The 19959-nt window shown below is 42.7% G+C and overlaps 2 protein-coding genes across 3 annotated transcripts in view; one reads left to right on the top strand and one right to left on the bottom strand.

The window, feature by feature from the left end:
- HHAT (hedgehog acyltransferase) overlaps nucleotides 1-19959 on the bottom strand; it is a 346637-nt gene that overhangs the window by 57233 nt on the left and 269445 nt on the right. The window lies entirely within an intron of this gene.
- KCNH1 (potassium voltage-gated channel subfamily H member 1) overlaps nucleotides 1-19959 on the top strand; it is a 214055-nt gene that overhangs the window by 134884 nt on the left and 59212 nt on the right. For both annotated transcript variants that reach the window (XM_075267108.1, XM_075267106.1), the window contains one exon: nucleotides 9858-10054. In XM_075267108.1, the coding sequence (XP_075123209.1) occupies nucleotides 9858-10054 (197 nt within the window). The remainder of the gene's footprint in view (nucleotides 1-9857; nucleotides 10055-19959) is intronic.

Below are 19959 nucleotides of genomic sequence, written 5' to 3'. Positions count from 1 at the left end.
TTCTGTGACAATCGCAGCTATTATCTTTCTCAGTGGTCTGGTTGCTGAGCGCTGGAACATTCCCGCTGATTTAATTTTGTCAGATTGCTCTCTTCTGCTCCATACAGAATGTATTTTTGTCCCGCACGGTTGCAGTTTAGTTTTTATTTTTCAGCTATGATAGAACATTGTCAGACACAGACATCGTAGCCGAATTCTACAGGGTGATGTAGTAACAGATGCAATAGTACATGCTCTAGTTGTAGTGAGTCTCTGAAGAGATTGTATCTGGAAGGGTCTCAATAGTCCAGAGCAATGTCCTCCAAACCAGCGGCATAACTAAAGTCTTGTGGGCCCCGGTGCAATCTTTTGTCCGGGGCCCCCTATCTCATCCCTACAGTGAAGTCTTGATGGTGATGGTTATAGGTGCTAAGGAGTGTAATCCACCTTAGTGTGGTCGGGGGAATCTGTGGGTCTCCTTGGTTTATGGTCCAGATGGAAGCTGCAATCTCAATACTGATGCCAGTGCTTATGGGTCCCCTAAGGCTCCTGAGCTCGGGTGCGACTGCACCCTCTGCACCCCATCAACTTACGTCTCTGCTCCAAACCATTGCTCTGCAATTGCAAAAATGCAACTAGAGTTGGGCGAACATTGTCAATATTTGCAAGGCATCGCTTCAGTCTAAACGTGTTTGGACCAAACCAGATTATACTCTGTGGTCAGACCAAGGGCCCAGGGAAGGTGCAGAAATATAATAAAAGTTCATACTCACCTCCCAGGCTCCCTTGCACTGTCCAATATATATATACAAATAAGCTTTCCTTGATGGAAAAAGGAAATCTGTTCCTCTAGCACCATCTTTTGAAAGGCAGCTCCCTGTAGACCAGCATCCGGACTCCAGGAAGCCTAGAATATCTCCTCCAAAAGTTAGAGAGATCCATCTGCAGACGGCTGTTTCAGGGTTATTGGAGAGATGCTCAATCTTTAGAGTTTTTGCTAAACTATTTTGCTAAATTTGAATATTATCCCTAGTGTAAACCCCCGTAGGTTATTTGAGATACATTACCGATGCATTGACTTGGGAAGTTTATTACACCAAGAGTTTTTGAGTCATTTTTCATATTGGATCATAGATTCTGGTCATAGACACATCTCAACCTTATTGCGACCTTACCGGGCTTCTCGCTGCACGTCCTGACTCATAAAAAAGTCAATAACTGAGCAGTTTTATATTGAGGCGTACAACTGGCGTGCAGAATCTGCCGTGTAGGCTCGGTAGTCTGTATACAGGTCCATGGGGACTGTCATATTAAAGTGTCTTATCATGTCTCCAAAAACGAAAAGGAAGAAATTACAACTGATCTGTTTGATGATTATTTAAAGGAACAGTACATGTAATAAATACACAAGAAAATTCCAAGAATTTCTTGCTTATAGTCTTAGCATGGGGGGGGGGGGGGGAGGCTCCTGCTGCAGCCAGTTATAGTTTTCAGTCTTCATATTGAAAACTGAGAGCGGGTTCACACTTGCGCTCGGTCTCTGCTTTGTGGGTTTCCATCTTCTGCCCAAGAAGCTGGACAGGAGACGGAAACCCGACAGTCAGTGTCTGCCCATGAGTGCCCGTGAGCATCTTCTGGTCTCCTCCATGTCCAACTTTGTGTCTTGTTAAAAAAAACGGTTTCGCCGCGGAGAGGCACAAGACACTCACAGGCGGATACTTTGCAAAGAGTTTGAAAAACTGACCGCCGGTTTCCGTCTCCTGTCCAGTTTCTTGGGCAGAAGACGGAAACCTGCAAAGTGGAGACTGGGCACTGGTGTGAACCCGCCCTGAGGATTATAAAAATATATTTCTATGTGTCCCAGGAGATCAGTCATGTTCTTCCACATTTTTTAACAAATTTGGGTCTGGCTGTAAGGCTGTAAAATAATAAGCTGCAGCAGGAGCCTCCCCCTCTGCTCTGTACAATGTCCTTATATAAGCCTCAGGCTGACTATCATTAAGGTTACATAACAGTGGTGTTTTTTCAGTGTACACTTGGTTGCGTGAATAGGTCCATTAAAGTCTATGGGGCTGTGTGCTAGCTGGTAATACAAGGACCCAAAATCAGGTGGTGTGAATGAGCCCTTAGAGCAGGGGTAGGGAACCTTTGGCTCTTCAGCTGCTGTGAAACTACAACTCCCAGCATGCTCCATTCACTGCCATGGAAGATCCAAGAACAGCAGAGCAAGTATGCATGCTGGGAGTTGTAGTTTTACAACAGCTGGAGAGCCGAAGGTTCCCTACCCCTGGCTTAGAGAGACACATAGCATCTTCATGTCCCTGTACTAAGTGCTAAATCCTTACTAGGGCTTCCACCTACCATGTTGCAGTGGGAATTTTGAGCCCCCTCTGGCACCCTGGACCAAATGTGATTGCTGGATCTGCACCCACCATAGTTAGGTCCCTGATAATATGCAAGCACATTTTCAAAGGAATTGGGTAAATTAACCCATGTTCTCAGAAGGATTTTCAGGAATATAGAGAAATTGCTAAATTGAACATCAAAGATAATTACTCACTTCAATGATCCCCTGCCAGTGCTGCACAGGTTCCTTCTGGTCTCTGTTTCTAGGTCCAGTATCAACAAACAGGACGGGCCCACCCAGCCAGCCAGAGGCCAAAACAGGTCAAAACTATGACCTGTGACTGGCTGAGCGGGGCCAGAAAGCAGAAAAAGGAACCCATTTAAGTCAACGGGAGGCTTTTTTTCAGTGCTGAAATTCCACACCAAATTCCTCACCATTTTCCTCTGTGTGAATGGACCCTTAAGCTCCAGCCACAAGGTGTCTCACTATTGCTGTTCACTCTTCTGTTACTAAAGAAGTCCGTCCATAGATACATTCCTTTCCGTCTTGCTTATCTCAGTGAATGTAGAGGGTCGTCCTCTTCACACAGTGAATAGAGAGGGGAAGGGTTTATTCTGCTCACTGCCTGCACAGACACATCTGCACACTGTTGCTGTGTGCACAAGACTGAAGAATCTGCAAATCTCACAGTTTTTAATGTAAGAAAACTCTTCTATATACTTGTATCTACTTCTGGCTGCTTGTGTGGTTACAGATGGGATATTATTCACAGACAGAAGCAGTTTTACAGACTGTGCTCATAGATTGTTGTTTCCTATGTCATGCCTACAAGTATTTGCCATATATTTGCAGTCCAGTGTTCTTGGACCTCCCATATTATATGCACTTGGGCTTTTTCAGGTATTTGTTTGCAATTGTACAGTTACTCCTGGCAGAATGAAAGAACATTATCAGCAATGGATAGGGGAGGGGGCAGACTGCTCCTTATTGCTCATATCCACTGCGTGAGAGACAAATGTAAAATGTGCTGCAGCCATAATGTGATTATTAGCAGCAGAGAAACCAGTAGGATATTATGTATGAAGGCTTATACCGTCATAGAACAGACTGACCAGCAAGACCCTGCAGATATTTCAGTTTTTCATGAAAACTCAGGTACCCTTTGAATAATAAAAATAGGAGCATGACTTCCCCTTTAAGGTATTCCCACTCCACTGGTTACCTTATGTTGACAGTTCTACATATGGTGTTATTATCGCACCGTCTTTGTCTCCGTTGTGCGGGTGACAACTCTTTTTCACATCAAATTGTCGGCTTCAGTAAAAGGTAATGAGCACACAAGGGGCCACCGGGACCCCCACCGATCCCGAGAATAGCAAGGCCCATTATGTCCAAGGAGGTGAAGGAAATGACACATCCACAGTCCCTATAGTGTAATACCATCATAACCTGTTACAATAAAATCCTATCGTGGTGCAGAATGATATACGTATAGATTAATATTACTCGGAGCAGAGTTTAACCCCTTGTGCACTGCTATTTTAAAGTGAGCACTAAAATACAGCTATTACTAGGTTGGTTCGCAATTTATGTACGTTAGAAAGTAAGTGCTATAAACGGTGTGGCATAGTAGACACTGCACAGTGTGGCGGTATTATTAGGGCACTTTGAATTGCATCATTTTTAGGCACGATACACAACAGCTCTGTATTGTGTAGGGATTGGTTGTGCTTATTATATATAATGCATATTTGTGCACTTTGTGTTTTCTATTTTTGCTATTTATGCCGCTCTTTGCCGAGTGTCAATAGATCATCTGATAGCTGTATAATTTCGTATTTCAGCTTTAGCCTGTTTTTTCCTGCTCAGGGGCCCAGACTACATAATTTTTGTCCCCTAATTTCCCCTCTAACTGGGGCTGATACTGGACAAGTACAACCTACCCATATACACCGCAGAGCTGATCTTGGTTCTCTAGGACCCAGCATCTCCTGCACGGTAGGTGGTCAGGTGTGCCCTGGGCCTGTACGATAGGTGGTCAGGTGTGCCCCTGTGCAAGGAACTCAAGGAAGGACACCAAAGGGAGTGCGGCACTAATGCCATGTATTCTGTACTTAGGGGAGTATTCCAAGAATGACAGTGTCTTTCCTTGTACAGCGGCATGCCTGGACACACACTGTGCAGGGAACTCTCTGGATGCATGTGTCCCAGAAGTAGGACCTCATTTATCAAAGTGATGGCAAATCTTAGCAATACGCCACGTTTATCGCTGCAGGAATGTACCTCTACGTTACACCCTTGTAGAGATTGCAGGTGCATGAGATTGTGCAGCTATAGGAGCGGGGAGCAGGCTGTCAATGACAGTTGGAGTCCCCAAAAAAGAAGGCAGGGATGATTTATTACCACCCCTGCTTTTCCGATTGCTGTATACCCCTGATGTGGGACTGACTTTGCAGCAGAAAGCACTTGGAGTGACCTTCTGTGACGGAGGCTTCCGATCCATTGGGATGTCCAAGTGGCTTTTGTGATGTACTTACCTCTATGGGGGCTTCCAATTCATTCTGATGCCTCATATTCATACTCGATCATGTGCATGGGGTGTTAAAGGGGTTGTCCCATCACAAGGATCCTATCTATACTGCTTGTTAATGTGGATGTAAGACTTTTCCTAAATACATTGCTTCAGCAAAACTGCTTTGTTTGTCCACTATATTACTTTATTCATTTATCTGTTGACACATCCCTTGACTTATCGGCTCAAAAGTCAAGTGATGTATCTGCTGCTCTGAGGGGGGAGGGAGGAGGGGCTAATTGCACCGGAGCGAGCCTGTGTTTCTAGCTATTCCTGCGTCTGCACCACGTGACCTAGCTTCCTGCTCTCAGGGGAGAGGAGCTGCTTTCATTTCTGAACTCGTCTTCTGTTCTCCCAGTTATCAGGCTAGCTAATTCAATTGTGTTCATTATGGCAGAGACAGGCATTCTCTGTATGTAACACAGAACGGAGTTGCTCCTGCCTGTACTTCATAGTCCAATATTGTGCATATAGTGTTGTTTGAGGACCTTTGATGACATCACAGGCCCTTCAGCCACCCCATAGGATCACGCTATGCGGTGGGCGGAGCTACATACTAATTTGGGGGCGGAGCTAAACGACAGGTTGCATGTGAAACCCTGCCCACCAAATGACGTAAGAAACCAGGAAGAAAGACGATTTTACAGCAGTGAAGACTGGTGAGTATGCAACGTGGGAATACCCCTTTAAGGAATGAACCTTTGCAAAGTTAGCAGTTGCCATGTGTTACAACTATTCACAATTCCATCAGATTCTATTGCAAATTCTAGATAAAATTATACATCATGGCAGAAATCTGAAATCCAGGGAATGTCCCAATGGAGAATGCTTATCCCCCAAATCCATAAAAGTGTAATAATAATATAACCCATAGTTATCATAGCAGATCCAGCCGATGTGAGCGGGCACTGCTGCCCACCTTGTCTAGCTAGAAGGAATAAAGATGCGGGCAGGGGTGGGGGCGAGCAGTCTGTTCTTACATATAACCACTGGGGGTCCATTGCTCTTTGTGGAGATTGCACTTTATGGAGTTTACTGGAGGAATGTGATGGTAATGATCACATTGGACAGCACCTCCAGCTGTGATAAGTGCGGCCGTCCACGCCGATGCCTGTGTTTTATGGACTTCCTTAAAGACTCTGTAATTCTGCAGCTGGCAGCTCTCCGCGTTGGATCATTTTGGCGTTCTGTATAAATATATATATACCTGTTAATGTCTGTGTAGCTGGCAGGATATTGTAGTTACTGAGCACAGGTCATTTATCGGACCCCCCCCAGGAGCCCCACAAACAATCATCTCTTTTATGGGGCCGAACAAAGGAATATGTATCATACAGCGCATAGAGAGGATCTGTATCCGTGGGCTATACCCACCCCCACTGCAAAGTTGTCACATATAGCAATGACTGGAGATGGGTGATCCACTTAGTCACGAGCCGGGTTCGACCCACATATCCCAAAATATTCCGTTTTTAACAAGCCCGAACAGTTGGAGATGAACTAAAATGGCCACCACGACATGCACTGCGGGGAATTATTATCTTCTGGGGTCTGGGGTGTAAAGATAAAAAACATTCATACTCACCTTCCCTAGTTTCCGACATCTGGCACTCTCTGATGATGTCATATGTCCAGGGTTACCACTGAGACCCGTGATTGGGCCACAGACGATACATGGGCACACAGAACGTCATGGCCTAGAGTGTATGATCTCACCAAGGAGGCTGAGAGACAGCGCCGAATGCTGCGAGGAGACCCCATAGAGGTGAGGGAACTGTTTTTTATTTTTTACACCTCCCCTGGGCTTCTACCTATTATACTCCGAGGTCTGCGGAGACCCCAAAGTATAATCATTTCATTACCTGTACTATAGAAATGGGGCCACCGGATCCCAAAACCAATGTTGGGTGGTTCACCCATCTCTAGCAATGACCCACTATTGATGTTAGGGTATCATTAACCCTTTAAGGATCCATTGAACATTGAGTTTCAGCAACTTTTTTCATATCTTCCATCTTCGCCTGCCAAGATTCATCATTTCTCAATTTTTTTTTCGGCATAACCATACCAGGGCTTGTTCTTGGTGCGACAAGTTGTACTTTGAGTTGCCATAATACCGGGGTACATATAGGGCAGAGTTAATAGGACTGGTGTATCCTAGGCCAGTCGTAAGAAAGGCCCTGATTGGCACAGGGAACAAAAGATGGCACCACCCTGCAGCCCAATGGAGATCTACCCCAGTTACAAACCAGTATGGATTTCCATTATAACCAAGTTAGAGTATATATGTCTGTCCGAGACTTCGCCATCAGAAAACTGGTGTAGAGCGATTGATAAATCTCCCCCCTAATGTCGCCCTTGGATGTTGGTCCTGCCGCAGGTTTACTAAGTGCTCACCGCAGAGCGCTCACCGACACAGATACCTCCTATATTTACGTGTACAACAGATTAGTCACCATGGATCTATAGACCTATACAACGCAGCTGTCATCATCCCTGACATGTAGGAAGAATTTTCCACCTGCTGAAAGGCTTTGTCATAGCTGACATGGACAATGCTGTCACTTCCAGCTGCTCTTCCCGTACGCAGCTCTCATGTAAAGCCCGCCGTGGTCGATGGCGTGTTAATGGCGACCGGGTAGGTTATACAGAAAATGGGATTCATTACTTAGTCGCCCTCCAGTCAGTGTATAACATTACAAAGTGTCTGTTCCAGGAGCGATGTGTCTTTAGAAAAGAAGGAAGATGAAATGTTGTTGTGCCATCACTATAGTAGGAGTAGTTTATATTAGTAGTGTATGGCGGTGTTTTTACAAGTCAATGTGTCTAGGATTTGGCAGTGACATAAAACCCATCACAACAGCCCCAGCGGTCCATATGTGTCGCTCGTGACAATCTTGTCGCAATAATGACTGACTTAAGTACTATCAGTGTCATACGCAGTGACTAATAAATACGCCATCCGCTGGCTGGTACTAAACCGTATCACAGCGTTCATATTTATTACATCCTGACTCTTATAAAGCGACAATGTAATTCCCCTCTTCAGTAAGTTGGACATTAACTCACAGACTAGACACCTGCAAGGACAGACGTGACAGTTCTGGAGCTTCCCTAATACATTTTAGGCCACGCCCCTTCTTTCTTGAACTGCCCACATTTGCAAGGAAAAAAATCAGGACATAATAGCTAATCATGCTGTACTATCATGGCCAGTAAAATGTCCAGCTCCCCATGCTGCACTGCTCCATATTTTACAAAAGACTGGGCCACACAATAGAATGCCCTTATTACCTGCCCCCATATAGTATAATAACCCCATTTCTGGCCCCTCATAGTATAATGCCCCCATTATTGGCCCCCACATAATATAATCCTCCTATTACTTTCCCCAAAATAGTATAATGTCCCCATTACTGGCCCCTCATAGTATAATGCCCCCATTATTGTCCCCCACATAATATAATACTTCCATTACTTTCCCCCAAATAGTATAATGTCCCCATTACTGGCCCCCATATAGAATAATGCCACCATTATTGGCCCCTCTTAGTATAGTGCCCCACATAATATAATACTCCCATTACTGTCACCCACATAGAATAATGTCCCCATTACTGGCCTCCACACAGTATAATGCCACAATTACTGGCCCTCACACAGTATAATACCCCCATTACTGGCCCCCACACAGTATAATGCCACAATTAATGGCCCCTACATAGTATAATGCTCCCATTACTGAAGCCCGCACAGTAGATGCTACCATTACTGGCCCCTCATTGTATAATGCCCCCATTACTGGCCCCCACCTAATATAATACTACCATTACTGTCCCCAAATAGTATAATGTCCCCATTACTGGCCCCCATATAGAATAATGCCACAATTACTGGCCCCTACATAGTATGACGCCCCCATTATTAAAGCCCAAACAGTATGATACCCCCATTACTGGCCCCCACACAGTATAATGCTCCCACCACTGGAACTCACGTAGTATAGCGCCCACATTACTGAATCCCATACAGTATGATGCTCCCATTACTGGCCCCCCACATAGTATAATGCCCTTTTACTGGCCCCCACATGGTATAATGACCCTATTACTGGCCCCTACGTAGTATAACACCCCCATTACTGAAGCCCAAACAGTATGATGCTCCCATTACTGGCCCCCACAAGGTATAATGACCCTATTACTGACCCCAACATAGTATAATGCCCCCATTACTGGGACCCACACACTATAATGCCCCTTTTACTCACACAGTGGCCTCTTTCATTGGCCCCCACACAGTGTAACATCCCTTTTATGCACACAGCCGAGGAGTTTGTTACAATGTATTGATCTAGGCCACTAGACAATCCTCGTTATATTTACCAACATTTCAATCTGGGGAACGCCCCCGAGGACTGCTCATTTTTGCTAATTTGATGTAAACTTTGCCTCCTTTCTGCCCTAATTTGGCCAGGGTTGGTACTAAAAATTTGAGATCGTCCCAGCAAATTCTCTACTGTCGCCAAGTATTTAGACTAAACTCCTCCTATCCCATGTCCTGGACTCCAGGCTGGAAGGTCACACTTCTGTTAGAGGTTTCATCACACTGTATTCGATGGGAAGAATTGCACAGCATGCAGCATTATTATTCTTACTAACATGATGGCTACTGTACCCTTTGGACTCTAACATATGTCAGCGGGGTGTGCTAAAGATCTTTTGGGCTCACATTATACATTCTCTATCAGTATGCCTTTGGAGTGTGGTAGAAACATACAAACACGGGGAGAACATACAAACTTCTTGCAGATGTTGTGCTTCATTGGTTTCTAACCCAGGACTCCAGCATGGTAAGGACACCGTGCTGCCCTACACAAATATAGGCATACCGCTATGGCTCACCATGGTAGGCGTTGGCGATCACCGGTTGTAACCGCTTTCTTTGTTGTCTTTGCAGGTAAAGGTGATGTCTTTGGAGACATCTTCTGGAAAGAGACCACCCTGGCTCCATCTTGTGCCAATGTCAGAGCTCTGACCTACTGTGATCTTCACGTAATAAAGAGAGATGCCTTACAGAAAGTCCTGGAGTTCTACACTGCCTTTTCTCACTCCTTTTCCCGAAATCTTATTCTTACCTATAACCTGCGTAAAAGGGTAAGTGCAACTCTAACTGTTGCCCTCGGTGGATTTCTAATATTACTTTTTTTCTCCAGAAACAGCGCCACCCTTGTCTGTAGGCTGACTGTGGTATTGCAGGTCAAGTACAAACTATATTAAGCAAAGTATTGCTTGATAATGGGCATGACCGACATAGTAATTTGTAACTAGCATACTTTAGGGCGCTATTAATGGGGCACAGAATGGCTGTGATATGGGCATGGTACAGAAGCAGTATTTGGTATTGTATGGCAGTATTCAGGTAACAACTTGTGGGTATGTAATAAAATTATGAGAAAAAGGTTGGGGTTCCTTTGCTAGTTACCCAGGGGGCAATGAGTTCTCCGATACCCAGAGGCCCTTTGGCCGTTCCTACGTTCCAAACCTTGAAAGAAGACAAATCCGGGGCTTCTATTTCCAGGCTCATCATTGGATATTTTTTTATTTTTGTGCACTTTTATATTTAGACCTTTATAGGCTCAATATTTTCTAAGGAAAAACTCATAAGCATCGGTTTCTTTTTTGCCGTTATTCTGACTCATTGCTTTATATGGGATTTGTCTGAAACAAAACCTTCTGTTCATTGTTTTAAGGCTGATATTTTTCTTATGTTATTTTTGGACGGCAAAGAGAAAAAAAATGTCATTTCTGTCACTAATAGGATGTCAGGAGAGCAATTCTGAGCTCTGCTTGGGGTTAGGGAATGAGTCAGAGGCCTCTGCCATTTATGCCTTAAGACCTGAGTGCATCAGGAGAATATACGGATATGGAGATATACGCTGTGCGCAGGAGAAGGGGATGTGATGGGCATTGGTGGCACCGGGTGCTGAATTTTGTAGTCGCTCGTCAATCTAGAGCGGGTCAGAGGGTTTCTATTACTTGACATTTATATCATAAAATTATTACTGAAATTACCAAGAGGCAACTAAATGCGATAGATCCAGTCGTACCGAACACACAATCACAATGATAAGAAAGCAATAATGCAGCAAATAATATATATATATAACCAAATAAATATAAATAATATATAAAAAATATAAATATAATAAATATATCCGGTAGTGCATAAACATATGAACAGCAATAGTATATACAATATATAAAATATATGAAGACATGTAAATATATCAAATATATAAATAATGTATATATATACTATACTATATATATATATATGTGATACTAAGTAGAAAGACCCGGCTTCGCACAGGTATATTTTATTTTTTGTTTGTGTAGTTTATTGTGTTGTGCAGAAAATGTTGCTCACTTAATCCAATTATAATCCAAAAAGAGCAATCAAGATATAAGACTTAACGTTTAATGATATAAGTTAAAAGTATTAAATATACACAAAAATATAAAAAATAAAAAAAAATAAAAAAGTCATACATCCGACATGTCACCTCATAGAAAACAATGGAACAACTCCACAACCACGGAATAGTTTACAGTGGACACGGCGGTCCCAAGTAAGGCACAACCAATCACACTTACCTGACTTCAATCCGTGGTAGGAAAATTCCAATTTGGTTGTGGAGTTGTTCCATTGTTTTCTATGAGGTGACATGTCAGATGTGTGATTTTTTATTTTTTTTTATATATATATTTTTGTGTATATTTAATACTTTTAACTTATATCATTAAACGTTAAGTCTTATATCTTGATTGCTCTTTTTGGATTATGTTTATTGTGTTGTGTATATTTATAAGAATGCTGACATCCAGTATGGAAGACCAGTATAGGTACTGTCTATTTATGGCTGTGTTGTTATGGAAATCTGGTAAATGAAATGTAAAGTTATATTGGTTGATACACGTCATACGACTGAATATTGAATATTTAAGCACCTGCAATCTGCTATTGACTAATACAAGTCGTAAGTAGCTTGCTTGCTATGGAAACCTGGTGTAAAGCTGTGTGTATGTCAAGATTGAAGAACCTGCGAGTTTCCATTGGTCCATAAGCATTATGTGATCACGTGTATCTCAGTTTGAATATGAGTCAAAAACCTGTCATTGGTTATTGTGGAAACCTGGAGTAAAGCTGTGTGTATGTGACTTTGTGTAACAGTGCCATCTACAGTACCCTGCGCCTTTAAAGCTAAGTCTGTGGACCAATCCGAGAGGAATGAAAATTGTCCCCGACTAAAAAAGCACAGCGTGTAGCAGTCTGACATGCTGGCAGCCATCATAGATAAATGCAGGAATTGGTGAATCCACCATATAAGCCTGAAAAGAATGTTGGTATTTTGTTTATGCAAATCTGTTCAGCCATTCCAAAGATATAAGTCATGTTAGTGTTGATGTAAATTAGGATATACACTGCACCCATTGGATACCTCTTTGAGAGGCGTCTTGTGTGACATCTTCGTAATACCCTGATCCTGTTCCCTATATTCTACAGTATGTAGTGGTTTCAAGGCTTTCATTTAAATGCAGTATATTAGAATCCTGTCTTTCCCCCCAAAAAAAGAATATTAAAATTTGATTCGGAGCCCGGTGTACCTGGCACCTGCGTCTTCCAGGAGCTTAGTCTTGTCTAATTATATATCATGTCCTAAGGGCAACCAAATACAGCTGGGCAGCTCTAGAATGGTGCCCAGTGACTGTACGACTCTCCGAGCCGTGGCAAGTACGCCAGCTATGTGTTTCATCACAGGAGAACGATTCTCTTTCTGCTTTCTGTCAGGCTGCAGATGTCAGACATATTGAAATCAAATGCATTATTTATTCGCATCCTGCCATAGGCCCCGGTTTTATGACATTACAACGCACGATGAGGCTTAAAAAACTGCTCAGCAGATCTGGATTATTCACATAAGGCTATATGCGGTATAACATAGCGCACCTCATCACTGTAGAGCGATATTACTCATTCACTTTCATCTGATTCACGAGACTCTCATGTGAAAACTCTAAGCCATTTCCCATCTTTTCTAGAACGGCAGATTTACCTACTTGTACAAGGATATCAATCTTACTACTGTATCTCCCCCATCCCATCTACCATGACCATTGTCTGTCCCTTGTTTGCTAATATTTCCGTGCCCGCACCCAAAACCAACCTCTTCAGTCTCTCCAAAGAGCGGCCACCTGGTGCCACGTCCAAAGCATCTGAACAACATAAGTATCTCCTATTGTTTTGCTTTAACATCTTCTATACGTCTCCATAGTATCAGACAACAAACAAGCCACGTGTAGTCTGAACCCACAGTTATATTTCCTACTAAGCTTCCCGTGGTTATGCCAACATACATTTAGTAGGATGGAAAGGACCAATAGAAGGGACATTGTGAAGGATGCACCTAGCACCATACCTTGCATAGATTTTAGGCATCATTGACACCAGTAAAGCATCATAAATGATCATTAGAGATGAGCGAACAGTAAAATGTTCGAGGTTCGATATTCGTTTCGAGTAGCCCCTCAATATTTGACTACTCAAATCAAATATCGAACCCTATTATAGTCTATGGGGGGGAAATGCTCGTTTCAGGGGCAGGCAACGTTCGATCAAATTATACTTACCAAGTCCACGAGTGAGGGTCGGGCTGGATCCTCCGAGAATTCTTCTCCATGCAGCGTCCCCGCGGCGTCTTCCGGCTCTTCATTCAGTCTGCCAGGCATCGGGCCTGGGCAGAGTCGACTGCGCATGTCCACACTACAAGCACTACAAGCAGACATGCGCAGTCGGCTCTGCCCAGGCCCGATGCCGAGCAGAGTGAATGAAGAGCCGGAAGACGTCGCGGAGAAGCTGCACGGAGAAGACTTCTAAAGGTAGGAGAAGAACCAGCGTTGATTGGCCGACTGTATAGCATTCGGCCAATCAATGCTGATTCTGCATCGAACTTTTACATTCGAATAGAGCGTGGTACTCGATCGAGTACGAGTATTTCAAATACTGTAGTATTTGATTGAATACCTACTTGATCGAGTACTACTCGCTCATCTCTAATGATCATCAATCTATCATAGGTCCCTTGACCTCATCTTATCCATCTTCTCGATCCCCATTTCCTTTTTTTTTTATCTTCTACATGTTCTACGTCTTCTCTTGGTTTCATCAATGTTCTCCTCAACCATACCCTCAACCTTGGCTTTCCATACTCCTTCAGTCTACTGATGGGAACTTCACCTTTTGTACTTAAGGTTTTTCATGAGGTTTGTCAATAATGTACCCATGTACTGTCCCATTAGTTTGTGGTCTGCACCAAGTATAGATTTGGACTGGTACACTACCATATTTCTGACCGTATCTTGTATGTCTCTTCCATGATCTGTGGAGCTGCACAAGGTCAAGGTCAAAAACCCAAGATATTACTCTCTTTCTTTGTTTATTCCACTACTACATGGGTTTAAGATAAAATAAGATAATCCTTTAATAGTCCCACATTGGGGAAATTTCAGTATGTTACAGCAGCATAGTAATACAGATACAGGATAATACACAGTAATATAATACAGACATAGACACACATATGCTGAGAAGAGAAGATATACTAGGAGTCCATAGCAGCTAAGGAACAGAAGAAGAAAGAAGGAAGACTTCGTAGTCATAGTCATTAGTTTTTTGTGCGGAGTGTCTTCGCTTGGTCTGATATAGATTATACAGCCTGGTCGCAGTTGGAAGGAAGGACCTGCGATAGCTCCTTCTCACACTTGGGGTGGAGCAGACGGTCACTTACAGTGCTGCCAAGTCCCATCAAGGTCCCATACATGGGGTGGGATTTGTTCTCCCGCATGGAGTTCACCACGGACAGTATCCTTCTGTCACCCACCACCTGTACTGGGTCCAGGGGCCCCCCAGGACAGAGCTGGCCCTCCTGATCAGCCTGTCAAGTCTATTTCTGTCCCTGGTTGATATACTGCTCCCCAGCAGGCCACACCGAAAAAGATGGCTGAAGCAACCACAGAGTTGAAGAAGGCCCTAAGAAGTGGCCCCTGGACTCTGAAGGCCCTCAGCCTCCTGAGCAGGTAGAGTCTGCTGTGGCCCTTTCTGTGCAGCGCCTCCAGGTGATCAGCCCAGTCTAGTTTATTATTGAGGAGCACACCCAGGTACTTATAGGTCCTGACTATCTCAATACATGTTCCTTGGATCTCCCCCGGGGTCGGAGCACTTCTCCGTTTATTAAAGTCCACCACCATCTCCTTGGTCTTCCAGCATTAATCCTGAGGTGGTTCTGCTGGCACCATTCAACAAAATCCCGGTTTAAGCCTCTGTATTCCCTATCGTCACCATCAGTGATCAGGCCGACTATAGCAGAGTCATCGGAGTACTTCTGTAAGTAACAGCTGGAGGAGTTGTGCCTAAAGTCAGCAGTGTACAGTGTGAAGAGAAAAGAGGCATTCCCACTTTAGAAATATATGTAGATATGGTGCTACCTCTGGAACTCATGTCTGTCTCCAGATTGTGGGTCCATCAACTCATTCCTGGCCTGAGTAGGTGGCTTCTCTTAATCGGCTCCATGGTTATTATGGAAATTTGGACCCTTTCTGGAGATAGGGGCAGATCCCATAGGAGCTCCTCACATCGGTCAGGCTTCACGAACATGACTGTGTGCAGGTCTGTCAAAGCGGACTAGATGGTATCTGTACGTCATCATTGTTCTTCCTTGGTACATCCAACAAGAAATTGATTCCAGCCAGGTTACGTGGAAAGATGCAAATGAACTTCTTCTTTATTGTTAAAAAGTTACAAAATCACAGCAGCATAAGCACAAAACAGGAATGTGGGCGTCAGACTGACGCGTTTCGGATGGGTTATCCTTTGTCAAAGTCTGATCACTTCCGCCTTGAGTCCCCTCTGATATAGTGCCCGACCACACCTCAAATCAATCAGCCTGATATATGCTAACAGGTGATTTACTAACTACACATTGGTACAAAGAGGACTCAAAGCGTATAAATAGTTAAAAAACACAAAAACAACCAAACATATTTAAAAACAAAAAATACATATATAGACCACACAATTATAGAAAAAAGCTATATCTCCATTCATATAATATAGATATGTACGTATATGTGATCTCATATTACCAAATGTAGACAATGTTGAAATTGAACAAAACACAGCAATACATTTATGAACAATAAATATAAAACAAACTTGAAAAGACTACCTGGATACAAAGAAACTATATGGACCGTCTGGACCACAGTACATGCCAAATAGATCCTCCAATATAAACAAATGTATTCCCACGGACTATCCCGAGATGCCCTGAACAAAGATGGAGAACCCTCCAATACAAACAAATGTGAGCATGCGTGAGGATAAATCATGTGATAAGCCTTCTCGTGTTCCATTGGATGGAATGCTCCCTTTGAAGTATACGGCTGTATTTTCAAAACAGACGCATGTAGCACAAAGCATTCTCCTTAATACAGAGGAATATGGAAGGAACACATGATATTAACGTCCTCACTTCATTGGATGGAGATGTCCAACATTGTATATGATCCGGAATCACTGTTAAGGTAAGTGCAAAATAAATGTGAGTTTATCACATATAATATTGAAAAGATTACACCTTTCAACATGGTATAACTTGATGGAAAATTCCTATATTATCACAAACCTATATTGCCAAAGCCATATTTTATGTGTACATACGGCACATGAGGATATTTTATAGCCAAAATGAACTTGTCCCACAACATAGATGCGTTCAGAGGATTGCAATGGATCTTTAATAGATGTAGGATATGTCATTTCTATTATTCATGCCCAATGGGTACCGTGTTCTTAACTTAAGAATCCAATGGACTTCTCTAATTCTTAAGATACGCTCCCAGTCACCACCCCTAATTGGGCGCTTCACCTGTTCTATACCCCAAAATCTCAAACTGGACATGTCACTCTTATGTTTTTCTTTAAAGTGTCTAGACACCCCTGTATTTTTAAGGTTATCCGGATTACTTATACTTCGTAAGTGTTCCGAAATGCGCGTTTTCAAAGGCCTGATAGTACTGCCGATATATTGTACTCTACATTCCTGACATGCAATCATGTATACAACATGACTGCTATTGCAATCAATGTGATCTTTTATTTTATATGAATGATGCATCTCAGCGTCAGAAAACTTTGTTATTTTCGATGTCCACTGGCAAGTAGAACAACGTACGTGTCCACATTTGAAAAAACCCACCGTACCCACCAAGTTTTTGTTCTATCTTCCTTCTTATTAACCAAGAGACTAGGTGAAATATAATTTCCCAGTGTCTTACCCCTCCTAGATATGAAACTGCATCCTTTTTTGATCACTTCCCCCCAAATTGGGTCCTGATTGAGGATAGGCATGTTGTTTCTAATTATCTGGGTTATCTCATCGAATTCTGTGCTATATCTAGTTGAAAAATGTACATCACTGATATTATCTTTTTGCTTCTTTTTCTGGGGGTTATACAACAACTGTTCTCTGTCTCTACGTGTTGCGATATCATATGCCCTGTTAATGGACCATTGGGGATAATGTCTCTGTTTAAGTCTATTTTTAACAACAAGAGACTCCTTTTCGAAAGCCTCCTGTGTAGAACAATTTCTTTTGACTCTAAGGAACTCACCAACCGGCAAAGATTTTTTTGTGTGTTTAGGGTGCATACTGTATGCGTGCAAAAGTGTGTTACCCGCACTAGGTTTTCTGTAATTACACACCTGTACTCTGCCACTATCTTGATCCCCTCTGAGTGTTACATCCAAAAAATTGATACTCTCTTCTCCTATGTTGAAAGTGAATTTTAAATTGTAGGGGTTATCGTTGATATAATCTATAAATTTGTGTATATCCTCAGTCCGACCCGTCCAAATCAAAAGGGCGTCGTCAATATAACGACCATACCAGTGTATCTGGCTGCGAAAAGGATTGCTGTTATCATATAAATGTTTCTCCTCCCACCAGGCCATAACTATGTTGGCCAGGGAGGGGGAGAAACATGCACCCATGGGCGCCCCCTTAATTTGGAGATAAAATTTGTCCAAAAACATGAAATAATTGTGATGTAATAAGAATTCAATGATCTGGATGATATACTCATTAAATTCCGGATCGAAGTTAGTATGAATATACAAAAAATAAGAAAGTGCAGTAATAGCTATATTATGTGGTATTGAGGAATAGAGGGCTGTAACATCACAGCTAACCCAGGTGAAATCCCCCCTCCACTGAAACCCATCAAATACTTTAAGGATCTCTTTGGTATCTTTGATATAGCTAGGTGTTAATTTTACCAAAGGTTGAAGCAATTGGTCAACCCAAATACATAAACGCTCTGTAACTGAACCAACACCCGAAATGATGGGTCTCAGTGGGGGGGGGGGGGGAATCCACTCTTGTGCGTTTTCGGTAGCCCATGAAAGATGGGAACTATCGGATGTTCCACATGTAAATACTGTATCTCCCTCTCTGTGAAGAAACCTTGATTCAAACCCTCTTCCAAGAGGGACTTTATCTTGCGAGAAAAAATCTTGGTCGGATCCTCACTCAGAACACGGTATGTTCTACTTGCCAGTGGACATCGAAAATAACAAAGTTTTCTGACGCTGAGATGCATCATTCATATAAAATAAAAGATCACATTGATTGCAATAGCAGTCATGTTGTATACATGATTGCATGTCAGGAATGTAGAGTACAATATATCGGCAGTACTATCAGGCCTTTGAAAACGCGCATTTCGGAACACTTACGAAGTATAAGTAATCCGGATAACCTTAAAAATACAGGGGTGTCTAGACACTTTAAAGAAAAACATAAGAGTGACATGTCCAGTTTGAGATTTTGGGGTATAGAACAGGTGAAGCGCCCAATTAGGGGTGGTGACTGGGAGCGTATCTTAAGAATTAGAGAAGTCCATTGGATTCTTAAGTTAAGAACACGGTACCCATTGGGCATGAATAATAGAAATGACATATCCTACATCTATTAAAGATCCATTGCAATCCTCTGAACGCATCTATGTTGTGGGACAAGTTCATTTTGGCTATAAAATATCCTCATGTGCCGTATGTACACATAAAATATGGCTTTGGCAATATAGGTTTGTGATAATATAGGAATTTTCCATCAAGTTATACCATGTTGAAAGGTGTAATCTTTTCAATATTATATGTGATAAACTCACATTTATTTTGCACTTACCTTAACAGTGATTCCGGATCATATACAATGTTGGACATCTCCATCCAATGAAGTGAGGACGTTAATATCATGTGTTCCTTCCATATTCCTCTGTATTAAGGAGAATGCTTTGTGCTACATGCGTCTGTTTTGAAAATACAGCCGGATACTTCAAAGGGAGCATTCCATCCAATGGAACACGAGAAGGCTTATCACATGATTTATCCTCACGCATGCTCACATTTGTTTGTATTGGAGGGTTCTCCATCTTTGTTCAGGGCATCTCGGGATAGTCCGTGGGAATACATTTGTTTATATTGGAGGATCTATTTGGCATGTACTGTGGTCCAGACGGTCCATATAGTTTCTTTGTATCCAGGTAGTCTTTTCAAGTTTGTTTTATATTTATTGTTCATAAATGTATTGCTGTGTTTTGTTCAATTTCAACATTGTCTACTAGAGATGAGCGAACACTAAAATGTTCGAGGTTCGAAATTCGATTCGAACAGCCGCTCAATGTTCGTGTGTTCGAACGGGTTTCGAACCCCATTATAGTCTATGGGGAACAGATACTCGTTAAGGGGGAAACCCAAATCCGTGTCTGGAGGGTCACCAAGTCCACTATGACACCCCAGGAAATGATGCCAACACCTCTGGAATGACACTGGGACAGCAGGGGAAGCATGTCTGGGGGCATCTAACACACCAAAGACCCTCTATTACCCCAACATCACAGCCTAACAACTACACACTTTACACACTCAATACCACCTCTCT

This window comes from Leptodactylus fuscus, chromosome 3, assembly GCF_031893055.1.
Source record: "Leptodactylus fuscus isolate aLepFus1 chromosome 3, aLepFus1.hap2, whole genome shotgun sequence".
Taxonomy (NCBI): Eukaryota; Metazoa; Chordata; class Amphibia; order Anura; family Leptodactylidae; genus Leptodactylus; species Leptodactylus fuscus.
The sequence above is the reverse complement of the archived record's forward strand: the minus strand, read 5'-3'. Positions and strand labels throughout refer to the sequence as shown.